Source organism: Primulina tabacum, chromosome 8, assembly GCF_025594145.1.
Source record: "Primulina tabacum isolate GXHZ01 chromosome 8, ASM2559414v2, whole genome shotgun sequence".
In the NCBI taxonomy this organism is placed as follows: Eukaryota; Viridiplantae; Streptophyta; class Magnoliopsida; order Lamiales; family Gesneriaceae; genus Primulina; species Primulina tabacum.
Genome location: NC_134557.1, coordinates 32,801,293 through 32,819,635, shown reverse-complemented (window position 1 = coordinate 32,819,635; position 18,343 = coordinate 32,801,293). Strand labels below are relative to the sequence as shown.

Sequence of the window (18,343 nt, the reverse complement as noted above, 5' to 3'; positions counted from 1 at the left end):
CCATATTTTTTAAATGACAATATAACCTTTATCCATCTAAATAAATAAATTAATTCTCAAAGTAGTCATGTCCAGCAAAACAAATTACGCATTTCTATAATATGATATTGATTAAAATAATTAAATTTAGTATCATGATATTTTTTTATAAACCAAAATATATATAATATCAAATAAAAATTATTCATTTATTTAATAAAAAAATCATAAAAATCTATTTTTAGTAAATTTGTATCTTATCTATAACTATCATATAATAAAAAAATATTTTTAATCTTTATTTATATTTTTAGATTTTTAAATGATTATGCCATCATGACATGAAACATTAAATTAAAAAAAAAAACCATTTAAAAAAGATTTTAAATTGTTATATGAGATCTAAATTTTCACACAAAAACTATTTAATACAAAAAATTACTTCGGTGAATGCATACATAGAGATGTCAATAGGACAAATATAGGGTCTTGGATCTAGCTCAAGACCAAGACTCACCTCATAAAGAAAACTTTGATCAATTATCCATCCCACATCAGTTAAATATTTTCGGACTCGCCCCACACCGAATACAAAACGGGGTTGGTTAGACCCGTGAGACTCGATTTTTTTTTTAAATAAAAACATTAATTTTCTTATCACATGACTGAATTATAAAACAAACAAGCCTCTAAATACAACACAATAGAAAACTAATTGATGTCTTCGACCACACTTAATAATAAAAAATAAAGAATCTTCACAACATAATGAATCACATAAAAAAAGAGTTACTAGCTCTCCAAAAAAAATATCGACATCCCCAAATGTACATTAACAAAAACTAAAACTTAAAATATTTATACACACATATATGAGCGGGTATTATAAGACCTTGTATGGGAAGGGACTGAAAAATTAGACCTGAAACCCGTCCAATGATCAATTTGATATGCTCAAACCCTGTCCCAGACGGAACAAGTCCATTTTACATCTCTATGCATACACATTTGGCAAATAGCACTAGTATTTTAAAATAATTGAATCATCATTTCTTTAATTAAAAAAATAACTCATATCCAAACAATATTCAACTTAGACCCTAAATAATTATACAAATATCGTACTAACACAGCATCATGATCGGGTTCGAGCAAGTAAACTGATTTGTTTGCCCACCTCTACGTACATATATTTCTATATGTTCTCATGAAATTAAATGTTTGGGCATTTAAATCTTTTAAAATAAATTAGCTGTGAGTTAAGTATAATGAAATCATTTCTCATATATGTGAAGTTTATATGATTTAATTTTTTTAAAAAATTATAAATAGAATCTAATACCGTGTTTCCGTGGGATCGAATATCGGAGGATAATATATTAAAAGCGTGGAATGATGAATAAATATAATATTGTATTATATGAAATAATAAAATAAATAATTCCGATGATAACTTTTTTAAATGACATATTTCAGGAAAATGCAGACGACACGGACAAAATGCACCGTACCTTTTTGACGAAACTTCCATCCCAGACTGCGCGTGCATACACAATCTCCATAAAATGGTAAATTAAGCTTTCTCGTTAATTTCCAACTTAAATATTCGAAAAATTACGAAATTCAGGCATTGCTGATTGACAGATTAGATTAAAACTGTTTTTTTTTTTAAGTTATAATCGAGTTTCGAAAACCATACATCAGCCCAAACTCGAGATCTTATTACGACTGAAGAAAACAAGCACCTCTCGCACAATGCAAAAGAATTCATAAAAGTTTAAAGTAAAGTTAGAAAACAAACTCGATGAGTTAGATGAACGGTTTACGGATGGACTGATTTGTTATTATTATTTTTTAAATATTGCGATTCAAAAATAGATTTGAGAATTATGTATATGCGCACTCCCAAATAATAAGAATGAGATATGCTTTATTTTGATGTTAGAATTAATTAACCCAAAAAACAGTAAAACACTGAATATCCGATACGTTTATTTTGTCTAAAAAGTGTTTCGATTCATGTAAGAATATTCAAGCTTCGCATGGCTTGTAATTTTCAGAAGATTGAAGATTAATTTCAATGATCCATCGTATTTTAGATGATTAAGTCAGATAATGGTATTAATCAAGTTTAGCATTGATTCAGGACAATAAAGAGCGTAACTAGCAAATGCATATCAGAATTGATCCAAGTTTAAAATCGTCTGTTTAATTAGATGGCTTCAAACATATGTTTGAATATTCAAGTTTAGGATAAGCTGGGGTGCAATAATTATCTCTGGTAGGAAAGTGATCATCGAACCGTGTCGCTTGATCTGTTGTACTGTTTAAAATATTTGAGTTGTACCGTTATCATCAAATATATTTTTTGTTAATGCGGCAAACACTTACTTTGACAGAATCCTTTCTCCTATACCGATTGTTGAATAAAGAGTTTGTCATTGAAAGAATTTTGTTTAACATAACGGTAAAGATTGTGTGTATTAGATATAAGTATTGCCTCTGATTTTGTAACACCTCGTAATAACATGTAACGAAATAATATAACACATAAATATTTAACTTAATTAAAATAACACAAAGATAATTATGCACAAGTGTCACTTGTGCAATGTCTCATGACAAATAATCACTAGAATAAAATTCGAGTTTATAAAACCAATAATAGTGAATAACGAAAAACTATCTTCCATAACAAGCCAATGAAGTAAGTTTCATTCTAAAATATCAATAACAAAAATGAACTAAAACACAAGAATGCAAATCTGTGTGACCAAAATTTGGAGCAACAAAAATTATCTTTCAATCAATACTTTGTACGGGTATTGTCTTCGAATGTTTCCAATACGTCACAACAATACAGTGAAACAGCGATACTTCACCTTTACGAGTTCTTCATAAAATTCTCTCTTTGTTCTCTCGTATACATATATATATATATATATATTTGTGTTGATCTTGACGGTATTCCTTGAATAGATTCCCACAATATAAGAAAAGTAGTATTTCATTAGGAAACACATTCTTTTAAATATTAAAGATCAAATTTAAAGTTTAAAAAACTCAATATTATAGAAATGCAAAACTCTTATGCAAAATCTTATCAAAAAGAGAAAAAAATTAAGGAGATAAATTGTGTCTTGCTTTGTTTTCTTTCAATCTCCCTATTTTTGTCTTTCTAGATAGAATTAGCACAAAAAAGTCTACGCAAGTTGATTGAACTCCAAGCAACCCCTTTTAGCTCACCCTGAATTTGAAAATATATCTCCCTTTGGATTTGATTTTGTTAGCTTGATTGTTGTTAGCAGTGTTGACAACACGTGGACAAATACATTCATCAACTAATACTAAATCAGAGCATAGCATCAAAAAACATCTTAACACCTAATGAATTAACAAGAACTTAAGAAAAATGAAAAATCTTAAAACTAAACAAATCTTAGTAGATAAAATGATAAAATAAAATCACTGATTGTTATCAGTGTCAGTAGCTTCGTCTTCACTGTTATCACTTTCTTTTGTACATTATGGTCCTGTTTCCGAAGTCTTATGCATCACTTCTATCTCCTCCTTTTTCTCTAGAATAGACAACAAAATCGAAAAAGAAGCGAAGTTCTGCCAGTTAGGATTGATAATGAGCAATTAATCCTTTGCCCTGAACAAGTTTGAGGGAAAAAGCAATCTGGACCTGGAGATGTGTTGGAATGATCAGTTATGAAGTCAGATGATGAGGTTGGGGCGGCAACAGCTAGGGCAAGCCATGACTCGGACCAGGGAAGTTCTATCTTCCGATTTTCTTTGAACATGGCAGAGGAAATCTTCATTAGATCAATTACATCAGACAACTCATCATAAATGTTTGTTTCGAATCCTTGAGACTCAAGGATCCCATTAATTAGTGAGAAAAAAATGAATTTTGGACAATTTGAATCCTCCATCTGCAAATTGGAGGACTGTTTTGAAGACCTATTTGCCAAATTTAAAAGTACTGTGAGTACAATGGAAAACAGAACCAATACAAAACCAATGCCTCTGGTCTCATCACCACTATAGAATTGGTTGAAAGAGTCCAATTGCGAATATCAATTTTGTGAAGAATTGAGTAAAAAGACGTCAAGTTGGCTGCAAAAAGACGGATTGAATGTGCTTGAAAGCTAGTGATCAAGCCTCCGGTTAATATTGAATTAACCTCATGAATGTCAGGTTGAAGGCCTTCTTTTGCATCGGCAGGAGTATGATAGAGGTTGTTAATGACTGCGGGACTGAAATTTACACATTATCACGAACAAAATTTTTTTCAAACTTGCTTGATCTCTCATTGCCTACACCGGGTGAGAGATTGGTGTAGAAATCAAGAACATGCTTACGACATTATTGCACAACTGAAGAAACATTCAAAAATAGCTCACAAAGTTTGAGGAAAGCCATCAGATGTTGCATATCAAAGACACATGTATCCACGTTCTTCTCGTCAATGAACTTTCGGTTGGCATACACAGACCACTGAATCAAAAACTTTTCAGTGTAGAATTTAATCGAGAAGGTTTTGCTTAAATCGCAGTCTTCGTTATCTGTGTGTCTGGAATGTCATCAACATCACCTGAAACATTTTCACTGTCAGCATCATTATCAACACTATCATCAAATTTTTCATCAGTAGAGGTGGAAAATAAACTGTTGGAGAACTCAAGCATGTTGTCTGGGAATCCCTGTTACATCTCTGCATCAGGTTTATCTTAGGACTCTTCAGGAGCAGATACAGAGGTAGCGCCCTTGTCTTTCTTCAATTTTCCTGGAAATTGGATAAGAGAGACCTCTTTGTCATCAGAAAGTGTGGGTTCCTTGGAAACACACTGTGCAACAACAATTTGAGGAATTTGATGTTCATCACCTGAAGAACTGCTTTCAATAGTAGACGTGAACTTCTTTCGAGCCACAAACTCACAATCTACATCATCTGAGTCATCACCAGACGTGTATTCGGGGTCAGCCAATGATGGTCTCATGGATGATTCGCCCTTGTAACGAATTTTTTTGGACGAAGTATAGTCAGGATTGTGCAGGAGGTGGTGGAGGGAACATCTGGTTCAACATAGAAAATCAAGGGGATATTCAAGGTCAATCTCATTTTCGGGTTCACTGAGAGAAATTTTTTCAAGAGGAGTAGGGATATCCGATGTGGGAAAAAATTGTAGGATCGATGTATGGGTCTCACCTTCTGTTGTTGTCACACCGGTGGAAACATTCTCCTTATAGTTCATCTCGCTTCAAATATCGTGGGAGTAAAAATTTGTCCTGCCATTAGTGAGTTTGGAGAGATTGAGAAATAATAGGGAAGATAGCAGAGAAAATCAAACTGAAATTATGAAGACAATTCGAAGAGCAAATGAACTTAAATATAATTAAATCAAGGAAATATATAAGGTGAAAAATATATCCATTGAAACAGTAAATAACAGAAATCTTTAATCTCATAACTAATCGCGTAGAACTTACCAATAGTAACTTTAATGCGTATATTCCTTTTGAATTTTTAGGAAAAATACTTGCAGAATTAAAGAAATAATTCAGCATAATTGATTTCCAAAATAATTTTCACATTTAAACTCTACGTCGGCTTAACTCTACTAAACCATCAGAGATCATATATATTTTATTTTTTTGCAAATAGGAATTTTCACCATATGTTGCCTGTTGGACTCTTATAATCTCCCGAGCGGAATATATTCGCAAGCCTATATATATGCATGACCTAATTATGTCTAAAAATAAAATGTAGCATAATAAAATATGATAAAGTGCACGCGATGTGTTTACTTGTGAGATATTTTCATTGATGTTGGCAACATCTACTGACAACATTCCTAATTGTGAATTTATGTTTTGGTGTTAATAAATAATTAATGCAAAACTGATATAAGCTAAACTGAACTCCATACAATATAGAACTGATTATGTCCATAAGCTAAACTGGTTTACATGAACTGGACTAGTTAGCAGAACTGACTCAGACCTAAACTGAAATATATCTTAATATTTTATCAGTTTATTAGTTATCATCATTCAGTCTCAATGACATCAATTTACACTAATGGTTAAACTGATTTTGGATAAATTTTTTTGTACATTGCTAACACAGCCATAATCAACCTCGTTACATTTTATACGGATGTCAGGAATGATGACCTGGACAAAAGACACAATAACTATTACATTATTTGGAACATATATTTTTTTAAGTTTATGATCACTGCAGTTCGTAATCTATAAATAGAGATACAGATCAGTTGAGCAGGTGTTTCCAAGTTACAAGAACAAAAGTTATACACTTACAACAACCAAGTTTCATGCTTTCAAGTTCAATCAAAGCTGTTCATACACTAAGGTACACTTTACAAAGTATTGTATCTAATCATTGATGATAATTAAGTGCTAGGAATTCTTTGTAATGCATTGTATTCGAGGACAATACATATACTGTTTATTCGTTCAATTGAGTAGACTAGTAGTTTCAGTTTTGGTAATGTTAAGTTTGTTGGAACATTTCATGTTCACAATCTTAATTTTGATGTTAACAAAACTTGTTATTGTATTTCTAACATATTTACTCATGTGTGAAGTTGCAAACACAAGAAACAAACTGAAACTGAATTTAGCCAAACTGAATTTCTGGAGAGCTTCGATTTTTTGATGATATCTCTCAGCTGGAAGATTCAAATGACAATACGCCAAATTGAATAATCAGAAAACTCAATTTGGAACAAGTCGTATTCACATCAGTTGGGTAAAATCGGATGTTATCAAGGTCTAACTGATCGCTGAATTACCGAACCGATTACACGAAAACAACAATCAGTTGGATATGATCAGTTGCAGTATTTTGGTCATATCTCTCAGCTCAGTTATTGGAATAAAGCGATTCAGTATGAGTTGGAAATATAAGATGATTATCTACAAATAATTTTCATAAGTCAAAGTCTGAATCGAAGCTTAAGATGCTGATAATGACGATGAACTTCTGGTTCTAGTACAACTAGCTGATTTCAGCACACCAGCTGAAACTGAACTGAACCAGCTATTGACCAACTGAACTGAACTGAACCAGCAGCTGACCAACTGAACTGAACTAACTGCTGACCAACTGAACTGAACTGAACTGAACCAGCTGCTGACCAATTGAACTAAACGACCTAGTTGAGTTGACAAGAGTAGAATGGTTGACCAGTTTAAGCTCAGAAAAAGTCCAGCAATGTGAATTTGACCGTTACAATTTCAGAAACAGTACATAATATTTCCAAACGGTCATATTCTTGTGTCTAACGTATATATCATTGTTGGTGCCTATAAATACAACATCTTGAAGATCAAACAAGAGCTTTTGAAGATAATTTAAAGCATGGGTAGTTAGCATGAAGAAATTTGCTAGTTGAGAGCACAAGTCTTTGTGTGATGATACATTTGAGATGTACACTGTAAAGGATAAATTCTCCACACACAATCACTCATACATATACAACAAAGTTTAACTTCAAAGATTAGTTGAGCGAGTTTTGCACAAAGACAATAAACTTGTGTATGTTGTCTTTGAATATGAGACATTAAACAATATGTTGATTGTAAGGTGTTGTCTGCAATCTTGAGTTCTATGAGTTCAGTTAGGCAGTAATGTAAGTCCCAAGCTGAGTGGGTTTCTACAAAGAGTTATATAAATCAAAATTTTCTAGTGAATCATTCCTAAGGTGGAAGAAAAGGTGACATAGGAGCATTTGAAGTTTCCGAACATCCATAAACAAATTTGTGTCTATTTCTTTATTGTATTAACTTATCATTTCATTGTTTTAAAGATGCATCGTTGAAGCATTTTATATTTTCTTCAAATACCAAAATATTGCATACCAAGTGTTTGATAAAATGCTTCAACCAAAATATTTTTACTCATTCAACTTGCATATATTTTAAATACTTTAAAAAATATTTAATAGGTTTCTTAACGAAGGATTATTTCGAGTATTTTTCGTTTGGTGTAAAAACCAAACCCGATTTAATTCATCGGTGTTCAATATTTCAAGAACCGAGCTATTGTAGCTCAACGATGATCCTCCTAATCGTTCTTGTCAAAGTCCAAACTGAATTAGGTGTTCGCAAATTATTTGTAAATATCAAAGTCTTCTAGTGTGAGCATTCTCAAAAAGAAGAAATGTTGACGTAGGAGTTTGAGTTCTTCGAGATGTTCGTCCACAAACAAATTTGCGTATATTTTAATAACATTTTACCATTTAGTTTACATAGTCAAGTCATTATTTGAATTGTTCTAATATGTTAGTTTGACTTCTTTGCGCACATATTTTATTAGCCAATTGACATTGATAATCGAGAATACCAAGTTCAGTTTCTTATCAAATTAAATTATGTTTAAACAAAGAAATTTTAGAAAGTGTTTATTCAGCCACTTTCTAAATACTTCAACCGATCTTCTCAGTGTCACAAAAGATCTATTCTCTTTTAATTGAGGCTACAATGTTTTACTCATAATCTACTTAATATTAATTCAAATATTTTTAAATAATATTTCACAAATAAAGTCTTATATAACTTTTTATATCTATATTTTTACAAAATTTTATTCGTATCAGAGTAAAAAATGAAAAAAATGAAAATTTAAATTTCGTGTGTTTAAGAATCAGGGAAACCTCTAACAAATGAAGTAGATATGCTTAATTTTGAAAAACATATTACTGTAAATATCTTTTAATTTAATACAAGGGGCTTTATTTATTTATTTTTTCGATATTTGTGATTTGCTCAAAGCCAAACTATCACCTTAATTTAATTTTTTCAAGAAATATATATTCACAAAATATTACAAGCTTGTTTGAAATACGAGTTCTATCCATTGGGCTATGCTCAAAAGCTTGCTATATATAATAAACTGCATGCGCACGCTTTGCTTTTCGCTCCGCTTCTCCCAATTGGCAAACCGTTCGCCGCCTTCTACTCTCTAAATTAATATATTTTTGTGTGTATTTTCAAGAAATAGGAGCTAAAAGCGTGGAGGTTAGCTGAAGATTAAAGCTTCAGACCGGGAAAACGTCAGTGATGGATGCATTTGGGTTAGCAAAATCCTTTGGTCGATTCAAGAAATATCGTCATTGCTCCCGGTGAAAGATCAAAGAAAGGAAAAAATCATTCGAGTTTGCGATAATTTCTCCGCCTTTTGGGAGTTGGGAACTTAATGGTGATGAACTGATTAAAAAGGTGGATTTTTTTTCTTGAAGTTCGTTTATTTTTACTTAGAGTTGAGATGGAAGGGATAAAATTATTTGAGTTGTTGATTAATTAATGAGATCTCAAGTGGGTTTCTCTTCTAATGATTGGATTTGCTTAAAAATATATATTTTTATCTTAAACAAGATTTGGTAGTTTTTAAGCATTTTTAATCTCACTACTATACTTCCTTTTTATTTTCACTTCTCTTGAAATTGTTCATTTTAACTCTTACTATGGCTTTTTGTTTTTAAGTTTTTTGAACTGATTATGACATAAGTACGTGAAATTAGCGGTGCTTGTTGGTGAGTATTTTCTATTTATATACTATATTTGCACGCATCCTAATTTAGCCGAAATCTTGTGTAAGTTTGGAAATTAAGTCACTTATTGATGTAATTTACCTCACACTAAAGGGAATTGGTTCTGAGAACAAAAATTCCTATTTAACAACATTCATGTGATTAAATTTTCAGCTGTTTTGAGTTCCAGTTGCATTATTTGTCCACCATGCCTCTGTCAGAGTTTTTAAGAATGGCTAGAGGAAAGCTTGAATCTGGCCAGCTGAAAACAAGTCCTACTGATAACTCTTCTAGGTAAGCTCAGGTTTAGTTTCACTCTATTTCTTACCTTTTGTTTATTAAATCCATTTTCTCTTGATTCATTTAGGTAGGTTTCATGTGAAGTTCGTGGATTTTCAAGTATTTTATATTAATGTTACGAGATATTGTTGGAATTTTATGCAGAGTCGATGGTGATTTAGTTGAGCTAGTATGGGAGAATGGGCAGCCTATGATGCAAGGTCAGTCCAGTAGGGCTGCAAGAACCTTTACAAGTCATTGTTTACAGTCTAATTCTCTTAGAATTCGGGATGCCGGTTTAGGACATCCAACTGTTTCAAGGATTGGAAAATTTGGTGAAGTTGAGACAAGCTTGATTGATATTTCACCCATTGTGCCTTCAGGGGAACTAGATTTAAGTCAGGATGATGAAATTGATCCATGGTTAAATTTTCCCTTCGATGATGCCCTGCCACATGATTACCGTCCTGAAGTCTTAACTGAAACATCTGGTGTTACGTCTTCCATGCACCATAGCGCTGTATCAGTGGACAAGAGTTATAGTTATGATCATACAGTGAGCAATCTGCGCAGTGATGGGGTTGGTTCGAAGGGTTTGTCTTGTAAAGCTCACATATTAAGTCCATGGCCGCCTCTGCAGGGCCAGACATCCGATTCCCCCTTAGGATCTCAATTTTCAGATGTTATTAGCAATAACACTAGTATCTATCCAGATGCTGTCTTTGGGCAATCAGCTCAGGCTAGGGATTTGGCAAATGAGTCTGCAAGTACGAAGATTGAGTGGCCGGATATTAAGATTCCAAATAATAATCTGTTGAATTTCTCCCATTTCTCAAGACCAACATCCCTTGTCAAAGCTAAAGCTCCAATCCATGATGGAATTCCTTCTGCGGTTTCATTGGGAATGGAAAGAGTGGGAAGTAAGGATAATGTTTCTGTTTCTAGTGGGCCTAATATTGTCAAATCCGCACTTGATGAACCTCTAAGTAATTCACAAAAGGGCATCAGCTTTCGTGTTCAGCCAGCTGTATGTGTGATGGGCAATTCAAGACCATATATGGAAGAGGCACCTAAGGAGTCCCTTCCTGCTGAAAAGATTGAAGAATTTTGCCAAGTTTCTTCCATCAAGAATGACATTCCCATTATTCCAAATAATCATTCCAGTTTGAAAGGAGTCCGAGACAGTGAGAAAAATGTTGAGCCTGTGGTTGGTTCGTCCTCTGTAGGCTCCGACAATTGCACTGATACAGTTTCTTATGAAAAAATGCCTAATTATAAGAGAAAATTTATTGATATAGAGGAGTCTGAGTGCCGCAGTGATGTAAGTGATAATGTGAAAGAAGCTACAACTTAACTGTTTTTTAGTGTTTATCCATGTCTAGCTGTTATGTTCACAGGGTATTCAAACTGAATGTGTTGGTGTTAAAAAGGCAAATTCTCCTGGAGGTACAGGGTCAAAGAGAAGCCGAGCAGCAGAAGTTCATAATCTTTCCGAACGGGTGAGCAAGAATAATCCAAATGTTAATTGAACCGACTCGCTTTTATTTCTTGTAAAGTGAAACCCATTTATGATGTGAAAACAGAGGCGAAGGGATAGGATCAATGAAAAAATGCGTGCTTTACAAGAACTTATACCCAATTGCAATAAGGTAATGTATTCGAGTGATTGCTTTAATATCTTTTTGTAAGTAGCTCTCAGGCTGTAGACCGAGTTGATCAGTTAAGAAACATAAAAGTTGTAAATTGAATCCTCGTTTTGTATGGTCTTGCATTTTCCCTCCAATTGGATTCTAAGTTCTATTGCCAGTCAAAATCTGTTGTTCTTTGTTTTCTTAACTGGTTTTGTTGGAGGAGGGTACTGTATGGTTGAGTTTGAAGTTGAGTTTAACTTGCCCTTTACTTTATATGGATGTTATTATCTAAATCCAGTACAGATTTTGTGTCCTGTGCTTCTAAAAACATATGAACTCCACCTGACCGTGGCCAAAGGTTTCTGCCTTTATTATTTTTTTTACTTCCAAATTCCTTCAGCTTTGTTTCTTTCAATTTTGTCAGGCCGATAAAGCATCAATGCTTGATGAAGCCATTGAATATCTAAGGACGCTTCAACTTCAAGTACAGGTTAGGTGAAGTTTTTACACTTCCCTATGTATTCATTTATTTCAAATTATAAACTCGTTTTAGCCTTCTTGCTTTCTTTGTCTCTACAATGATTCACCTCAACAATAATTTAGCTTCATCGATATGATTTGAGGGTGTTGTGTTTCTATTTGAAGCTGATCAAATGGCCTACATTTTTGGTGTATTTCTTTTTGAATGCAGATTATGTCCATGGGAGCTGGGTTGTGTATGCCACCAGTGATGTTTCCTCCGGGAATTCAACACATGCATCCTGCCCATGTACCTCACTTTTCACCCATGGGTATGGGAATGGGAATGGGAATGGGAATGAGAATGGGAATGGGTTTGGGTTTTGGAACAAGTATGCTAGACATGAATGTTGGTGCATCACCGAGATGTCCTATTTTTCCTGTACCTCCCATGCAAGCAGCACAATTTTCACATCCTATGTCTGGTCCCATTAATTTCCCAAGAATTTCAGGTCATAATTTTCCTGTATATGGTTTTCCAAGTCAAGGACTTCACAATTCTGCCCCAGGAGTACCCCTGGTTCCATTAAATCGGCCTCCAATAGATTCAGCAATTGGTTTAAGTAACTCTAGGATAGCGAAGCACAATGAAGTTCAGAGTCCGTCTACAAACTTGAATTCTGGGGATCCATCGACTCTCAGTAATTCTCTAATCATCGGCAATGCTGAATCTAGCAGCTCAAGAAATCATGAATCTAATCAGGTTTGTGTTCTTTCATTCTACTCTGTTTTTGGCTAGAAATGTCACGATCAGCCATATATATCGAAAAGAAAAACTGGTGGAATCTTAGTACTAATGTAGGCAAAAGTAGTGAAGATCCAAGTATGCACGCTTAAACTTGTTTGAGCTACTGATGGCCAAAAGAAAATTATCAACTCATCTTCAGCCATGCATTTTGGAAAGAAAAACTGGTGGATTTTGAGTACTACTGTAGGCAATAGAGTATAGATCAAGTATGAGCTCTTAAACTTGTTTGAGATAGGGAGGAGGATCAAAAGAAAATTATGACAGTGCTTACTAAGATTGATTGTAGAGTGCCAAAACGTGAACTGATGGAAAATCTCATCAAATGAACTATGAAAGTTAATTACATGTATATGTTAATTTGATTGACAATGATGATGTTTTTTGAAAGGAAATCACTTATTTGGTCGATTTCCCAGTTGAAATGGCGAAATTGATTCTAGGTTCTTCTTACATATTCTCTCAGTTGATCATTATGTTTGTGTGAGTTAACTTTTATCTATAAGAGGAGTTGTAGTTGATATTTTAAGATTGACTAAAAAATAGGAAAAAAATGAAAACGTTGATTTTCATCTGCATTGAGAGCTATATGGACTGAAAGGAATAGGAAGGTCAGTGAGACTTCCAATTTTATTTTTTCTCAAGTGGATTGGAGGGGAAGGTAAGGGAATAACTGACAAATCACAGAGCATGTTGTGATATAAAATAATTCATATTCATCTTCTCATACATTCTATCCTCGCCCCTCAGAGCAAAGCATTCCATGATAGCTAACAAGCTCAACTTCCGGCTCAGTTGATATTGGCCAATGTTTGTTTTATTTTATTTGTTTCATCTACCATTGTAATTTTTTGGTGCAGCTGCAAACCACAACCGAAGTTCTAGATAAGCCCTCAGTAGGGCAAGATAATGAACAAGCTACTGATGTTGGTTTCACGGCATCTGCCTCTGTTGCAGCAATTGACTTTACCCAAGAAGCTGGTGAGCCATAATATATGCATCTACTCGGTTGCTTGCACGTACCTCTAATTTCACGCATTACAGCATACTCTATAATAACTAATGGTTTCTTATTGAATCAGGTTGTGATTAATGTTTGAATTAACTACTTTTGGTGGAATGGAAGAGATTAGAAGCATTTTATCTCGGGATCTATTTATGTATGTTGTGCTCTTCTGAAATCTCAGTTTTGTTGAACACACACGAGGTGGAAGGTATGATAGTGATCATTGTTTTCCAAATTTGTTGAGGGCCTGAGCTACAAAGTATACGGCTTTTGTTGTTTGTAATAGAGATTCACAAGCTTTTCCTTTTTAGTAATGTATTTTCAACAACATGACTAGTGGGTCAAAAAGTTTCAGGAAAGTAGGATTTAGCAAACGGGTTGGAATATAAGCTAGCCAGGTTAGCAGCACAAATTTTGGTTTGGAAAGCAATCTGTAACTTACATTTTTTCAGTGAAAGGTTTTTTTCAATTTGAAGGTGCCGAAATATGTGTATGGACATGTCCCGTGTATTTTAATAAGATCTTTTACGTTGATATGTGAAGTTAGACACGTTTATAATGTTGTACAAGACCGTATGCTATTAAAAATAAAAATAAAAATCCTGGCAATGTAAATAATGTTTCTTAATCATTTACATTGAATATTTTCCACTTCTCATATTGTATGTCAAGGGGAAACCAAAAAGATGAAAAATGGACAGAAAATTTTGCTTCTTCATGGAAGCACTTTGGATAGGCATTCCCCTGGGCTCTGGGGGTAGTAGAGATATAAAGTCGATTTGTCCTTGGCTGGAACTTTGGTTCCTGGATCACGGTTTGATCCTAAACGACTGTTACACAGCATCCCAGTGTCAAGGGTGTGAAGTGAAGCAAGGATCTTCCTTGTAGATGCTTCACCAGCTGCTTGTTTATCGCTTCCTCTATCATTATGATATCTTGTTTCTTATCTTGAACGCTCATATGCTCAGCCTAAGAGACTCAAGTCCTGAAAAGCCAATGGTTTTAACTGAGCTAACTAACTGATTGTTGTTCACTGTCATGTTGTGCTTCTATTCATCGTTAAATTTTGTTCTATAGATCTAGATAATGTCAAAGTTGGTGAATTTATAGCGCATGTTATCCCCCACCAATCAATTATTGCTGCCTTGATCTGGAGAAGCCATTGTTTTATGTCCAGAATCATGTATGTGCTGATAATTTTGCTGCGAGTTCTCGTACTTAAAAGGTGGCATACTCTGTTTTTCGTCATGTTTTCGGTTCTCATAGATATTCCTAATTTGTCAGCTTGCATATTCCATCCCATAATATAATATACTTGATGTCATTGTCTCTAGGCAGGTGATTATTGATTCTGTTACTAATTGATAGATCTTGGATAGGCATTACTATCCTATAGAAATTAAAATTTTCTAGTTTGTTTATGATTAGTTTTTGTCGAAAATTTCGAGTTAATTCAAAGATAAACGATTTCGAGTATAATAGAGAGGAGTTAAGAGAATCATATTTGCTCCTTCTATACATGATATATTGATATGCATTGGGACTAATGTGACGATAAATTTAATATTAGAGATTTAAGGAAAGATTCAAGTTGTTGCTGGGGGTAATACGGCAAAAAAAAAAAAAAAAAACATGCAGCGGCATGCCTGTAACTATGAAATAAGATGAACTATCTAACAGAAATATATTTACACTCGGCCAATAAATAAAATTTCTTCTTGAATCAATACACAAACCACCAAATTGATAAAGTAAAATATACGAGAAAAGAAATCTTCCTAGTTTGAACAACATTACGCGAAACACTGAGTAAACACAAACAATTCATGCAGACAATCCAAAACAGCAAAATCAACACAAGTCACACATAAATAATATCACCAACCCTTTTCACTTTGATGCATTATTTGCTAAGCTCATCCTTTGTTTCCGAGGCTGCAGGTGCTTTTGAGTTCTGGGATTTCCCAGTTATTGCTTTCTTGGCCTTCCCGAGTGAATGCTTCACCATTTTGATGATATTGTTTGATTGCTTTTTGACTGGAACATCTTCTTTAGGAACATCTCGGGATGTTTTTTTTTCCTCGGAATCATTGGTGCATTCTGAATCTTGTGCATCAGCTTTTACGGCTTCATCATCTTTTTTCCCTTCCTCTAACTTGGTTTCCTTAGCTTCTCTCTCAGTAATTGTTGCTTCCTTTTCTGCCTTATCATCCACTTCTGCAGCTGTGTTTGTTTCACCCGAAGCTACTGTCTCTTCTTTCTTTTCATTTTCTGGAGCCAATTCTATGTCCCTGGAAATAGCTTCGGAAAGAACTGTCCTTTCTGTATCCCCTTCACACTCAGCCGATGATTTATCAGCTACGACACTTTTTTCTTCGGTTTCCACTTCATTCTTTCTGGGCTCAATTTTCTCTGCTCCTGTTTCAACAGTCTTTTCTAAAACTTCACCTGAGGGAGAGTATTCAACATCTTTTACTAGAACTTTGATTTCAGGAGTATCTGAGTCGACTTGATCTGAAATTTCAACCACAATGGTTTCCTCTTTTGCACCTTCCACTTCAATAGGCAACTTGGAATCCTCAAGTTTATCGATCCCTGTTTCAACCTCGACATCTTTGACAGGGTCAACTAATATAGGTTCTTTTACTGTCAGTTCAGCAACTTCAGGTTGCTCGAGTGGCTTCTCCTCCACTAAAGGAGTAGATTCGGAAAATTTTGAAACTTTCACATCATCCGGCTCGATTGTTTCCACCTCTGCGGCAGGTAATTCTTCAGCTTTACTTGGCAGTTCCTCTCTCTTTTCTTCAGCCGATTCCGATCTTGATTCCTGCTTTTCTGCAGCATTCCCAGTTCCTGTTTTATCTTCTGATTTCCATTCAGTTATGGGTTCTGAATTGTTAGTTTTTCCTGATTCAAGAACAGTTTCTTTTGTCCCTTCTGTAGTTGGTCTATCCTCAGTTTTAGTTTCCTCTTCGATTGCAGGAGATTTGACTTGCTTATCATCGGCCTTTTGTGCTGTTGGTTCAACTGCATCCTCAGCTTTTGGCTTTTCATATGTTCTAATCTCCTTAGCTTCGTCAGCTACAGGAGGTTCAGCACTCTTCTCTTGGATCTTCGCTCTTGATTCAGTTGATGCGGCTGCTACGGTCTCTGGTTCCGCAGTTTTTGGCTCTTCATTTGTTTTGATCTCCTTGACTTCTTCGGCCACACGAGGTTCAATTTTCTTCTCCTCGGTCTTCTCTCCTGATTCGGCCGCTACACACTCTGGTTCCTTAGGTTCCATGATTTCTACTTTTTCGGGTTCAATTCTTTTCAGTTCCTTCCCACTTTCCTGCATTACAAATTTATATGTGATGTATAAGAATCTAACAACAAGATGGGTGAAAAACAAGAAGTCATCTATTTTATAGTGGGAAAAAATCATCAGCATATGCAAAATAAAGCATGATTAAAGAAAAAGTGAATTGAATAATGAACAGTAATAAACAGGTTGAAAATTCTTAAGTAAAAATTTAAAAGCTAAAAAAGGTGGTTGATCAGGGTTATTTCCAGTTGCCTTTTAATTTCTAAAGTAAGCAGGTTGAAAGTTCCAAAGTAAAAATCTAAAAGCAAAAAAAGGTGATTAATCAGGCTTATTTCGAGCTGCCTTTTAAATTGTCTATTCAAGATGGTATGTGACAACCATATGCATGCTGTCCAGTGATTTGTATCAGGATATTTACTCACTGTACCAAACAAGAAGTTTTTTCATTAATCTGTATACAACTCTCCAGTCCAAATTGACTGTGAGAAAATTTAATCTACTTCCGAAGTTTCTATTAGGAACCTTGATATCATATTTTGAGAACTGGCAAAAATAACTGGATTTTGGATGATCCCGACTCGACTTTCGGGTTGCAACGACATCTTTATATGAATTTTCTTGGGATTCCTCAGTTCTCTAATTAAGACGAGTAATAAAAAACAGATCACCTGTACCAGAACTCCAAGTATCACCTAGTAAAAGTGAGTCCAATGATAAAAGTTTAACAAGAATTTAGCCATCGAATACTATCATAACAGGTAACCATTTATACATTCTTGATGATAAGAAACAAGAAATCGGCCACCAAATCCTCCTCCAAATTTCATGAAGATATACAAAATCAAGAAAAAAGCATACCTGATCAGAAACAGCAGCAGCCATGGGTGAAATGACTCACTTTTAGCCTGAATTATAACAAAGTTATTTACAAGTGAAACTGTTACAACTAAATATGTATTGAATAAATGAGAATTCGAAGTACAGAACAAGAAAAGAAGGGAATGATATGGTTGGCAACAACCACAGAAAAATATTAAATAATTAAAAGCAGCAAAGTGTACAACACACTGGTTAAAGAAAGTAGAGCCACACCCCTGAATAAAGTAGACACGCATTGTGGGAAATATAGATAATATGCAAATGATCGATGATCTGTCACCACCCGAAGAGAGATGGGGTCCCATTTTTTGAAATTTTCCTGAATATTTTATGACGCATGTTCACATAAGATACGTAGAAAATACGGAAACAACGAAATCCTCCAACTCTGTGCTATATATATATATATATATATATATATATATATATATATAT

The 18,343-nt window shown here is 34.3% G+C and overlaps 2 protein-coding genes across 2 annotated transcripts; one reads left to right on the top strand and one right to left on the bottom strand.

The window, feature by feature from the left end:
- The first annotated feature begins 8,868 nt into the window (after positions 1–8,868).
- On the top strand, positions 8,869–14,194 carry LOC142553913 (transcription factor PIF3-like). Its single transcript, XM_075664453.1, has 9 exons — positions 8,869–9,234; positions 9,720–9,839; positions 9,990–11,145; positions 11,222–11,323; positions 11,408–11,473; positions 11,880–11,945; positions 12,147–12,677; positions 13,580–13,700; positions 13,802–14,194. Exons 2-9 carry the CDS (start codon positions 9,754–9,756, stop codon positions 13,810–13,812), a joined length of 2,139 nt encoding a protein of 712 aa, XP_075520568.1. The 5' UTR covers positions 8,869–9,234; positions 9,720–9,753; the 3' UTR covers positions 13,813–14,194.
- A 1,201-nt stretch (positions 14,195–15,395) lies between these two features.
- On the bottom strand, positions 15,396–18,135 carry LOC142553912 (uncharacterized). The gene is made up of 2 exons (XM_075664452.1): positions 17,888–18,135; positions 15,396–17,056 (listed from the first exon to the last, which is right to left on the bottom strand). The coding sequence occupies exons 1-2, from the start codon at positions 17,909–17,911 to the stop codon at positions 15,629–15,631; spliced, it is 1,452 nt and encodes a 483-aa protein (XP_075520567.1). The 5' UTR covers positions 17,912–18,135; the 3' UTR covers positions 15,396–15,628.
- Between the last annotated feature and the right edge of the window lie 208 nt (positions 18,136–18,343).

Coding starts and splice junctions, on each gene's coding strand:
- LOC142553913 (XM_075664453.1), top strand. CDS start 9,754: ATGCCTCTGTCAGAGTTTTTAAGAATGGCTAGAGGAAAGCTTGAATCT. Junction 11,146..11,221: donor AGTCTGAGTGCCGCAGTGAT/GTAAGTGATAAT, acceptor TTATGTTCACAG/GGTATTCAAACTGAATGTGT. Junction 11,946..12,146: donor CGCTTCAACTTCAAGTACAG/GTTAGGTGAAGT, acceptor TTTTGAATGCAG/ATTATGTCCATGGGAGCTGG.
- LOC142553912 (XM_075664452.1), bottom strand. CDS start 17,911: ATGGCTGCTGCTGTTTCTGATCAG. Junction 17,057..17,887: donor CTGCTGCTGTTTCTGATCAG/GTATGCTTTTTT, acceptor TTTGTAATGCAG/GAAAGTGGGAAGGAACTGAA.